At 65.8% G+C, this 1,654-nt stretch overlaps 1 protein-coding gene across 1 annotated transcript in view; it reads left to right on the forward strand.

The window, feature by feature from the left end:
• Positions 1 to 39: 39 nt before the first annotated feature.
• The window catches only part of LOC102478285 (annexin A8-like protein 1), a 15,926-nt gene continuing 14,311 nt past the window's right edge, over positions 40 to 1,654 (forward strand). Inside the window, exon 1 of the mRNA XM_006147742.3 lies at positions 40 to 177. Coding sequence (XP_006147804.1) covers positions 157 to 177 — 21 coding nt within the window. The 5' untranslated portion in view covers positions 40 to 156. The remainder of the gene's footprint in view (positions 178 to 1,654) is intronic.

Raw genomic sequence — 1,654 nt, forward strand, 5'->3', positions numbered from 1 at the left:
CGGGACAGGGCAAGTGGGGTGGGGCCCAGGGACTCACACCACCACACCCAACCTGAGGGCCTGCCCATCAGCCTGCAGCCGGAGCCAGAAGAGCGGACTCGGGTGGAGGCTGACCTGTCTCTCCATCTCCTGGGAACGGCGCAGGGAGGCAGCGAGATGGCTTGGTGGAAAGCCTGGGTAAGTGGGGGCTGCCCTGCAGGGCCTTGGGCCCCATTCCTGGGAGACCCCATTCCTGGGAGACCCCGAGTGCGCAAAGGCAGAACCTACTGAGGAGGAAGCTGCCAGAGAAAGTGCTGTCTCTAGGGGAGGCAGGGCAGGGCCGGAGGACCATGGCAGATGGGCAGGGAGAGGAGGGGGCGCGAGGGGCGAGGCCGCCCCGTCCACGCAGGGGTCATGCTGGTGAGCCGTGCCTGAGCATCTGGGGTCAGGTGAGCTGTTCCTCGCAGAAGGACTGCACAAAGGCTCGGAAGCCCGGGAGCTTGGCTTTGGGGGAAGTAGCTAGCCCCTCCGAGGGCCCCCCTCAAGGCATGGCAGGCTGGGAGGGTGACGCCATTGTCACTGGGCTCCAGCAAAGGGGAGGGAGGAGGGCCTGGCCCCAGGGGCTGGGCTGACTGGGCCCAGCCCCTCCCAGCTGCACTGACAGCTTCTCTGGGGCCTTCTGTCCAGGGTTGAGTCTGGGGCCATCAATACACTGAGTGGAGGGCACAGAAGGGGACAGGAGGGGACATCTGGGCAGGCATGGTTCTGTGCTCCGCGTACCCTTCTTGTGTCACTGTCCCCAGGTAGCCCCAGGAGGGCAGGGCTGTGCTCACTCCTTTGCAGGAGGAGAGACTTAGGCGCAGTCATCGGGGTTCGCTCAGGGCCTCAGCCAGCAGGCTCTGGGCGGGTCTCTCTGGCCCCTGCCTCCGGGCCCTCTGTGAGCGTCAGTGGAGAATCCAGGCTAGTCACCTTCAGGAACTCTTCACAAACGTCATACCCAAGGAGGGGCCTTTGGGGTCAGACATGCTGGGCTCTGGAGAGGTGGGACAGAGGGGATGCCAGGGAAGTGGGTGGCCATGCTGGCCCCGGGAAGCAGCCTCAGCCAGGACAGGTCGAGGGGCCACGATGGCTTCCAGTTCAAACCGGCGACTGGAACATGCCTCCGGGGAGGTGGACGTGGCAGGAGAGCCCTGTGCTGGCAGCCGGCTGTCAGGCCTGTCCTGGCCTTGCACTCAAAGGGACAGGGCGACAGGCCGTCCTCACAGGGACCTCGCCAGACCTCTGCGTGCCCGGCATCCATGTAACACCTCACTCGTGCCTCACAAGTGCGCAGTTCCGATGCCAGTACCCTGAGCCTCAGCAAGGACCGAGCAGGCCGAGGCGAGGCCGAGGAGGGCCCAAGGGGGCCATACTAGTGAGTCGCAGGTTACGGACTGAGCAGCCCACACCGTGGGCCTGGACGGTGGGGCTGCATGAGGACCGAACGACCTCTGGACCCAGAGCGGGACCGGGCGCAGGAGCGGCTAGAGCCCACCCCACCGTGCTGGGACACACCCCCGGCCCCTACACAGATGAGCTTCTTTGTGCCCTTCTCTGGGAAGGCAGAGGTGTGGAGGGCCCGGCACACCGCAGAGCTATTCCAGGGGCTGACTCACCTCCTGGGGACCCAAGCCTG

This window comes from Tupaia chinensis, unplaced genomic scaffold (assembly GCF_000334495.1).
Source record: "Tupaia chinensis unplaced genomic scaffold, TupChi_1.0 Scaffold000221_1, whole genome shotgun sequence".
Taxonomy (NCBI): domain Eukaryota; kingdom Metazoa; phylum Chordata; class Mammalia; order Scandentia; family Tupaiidae; genus Tupaia; species Tupaia belangeri.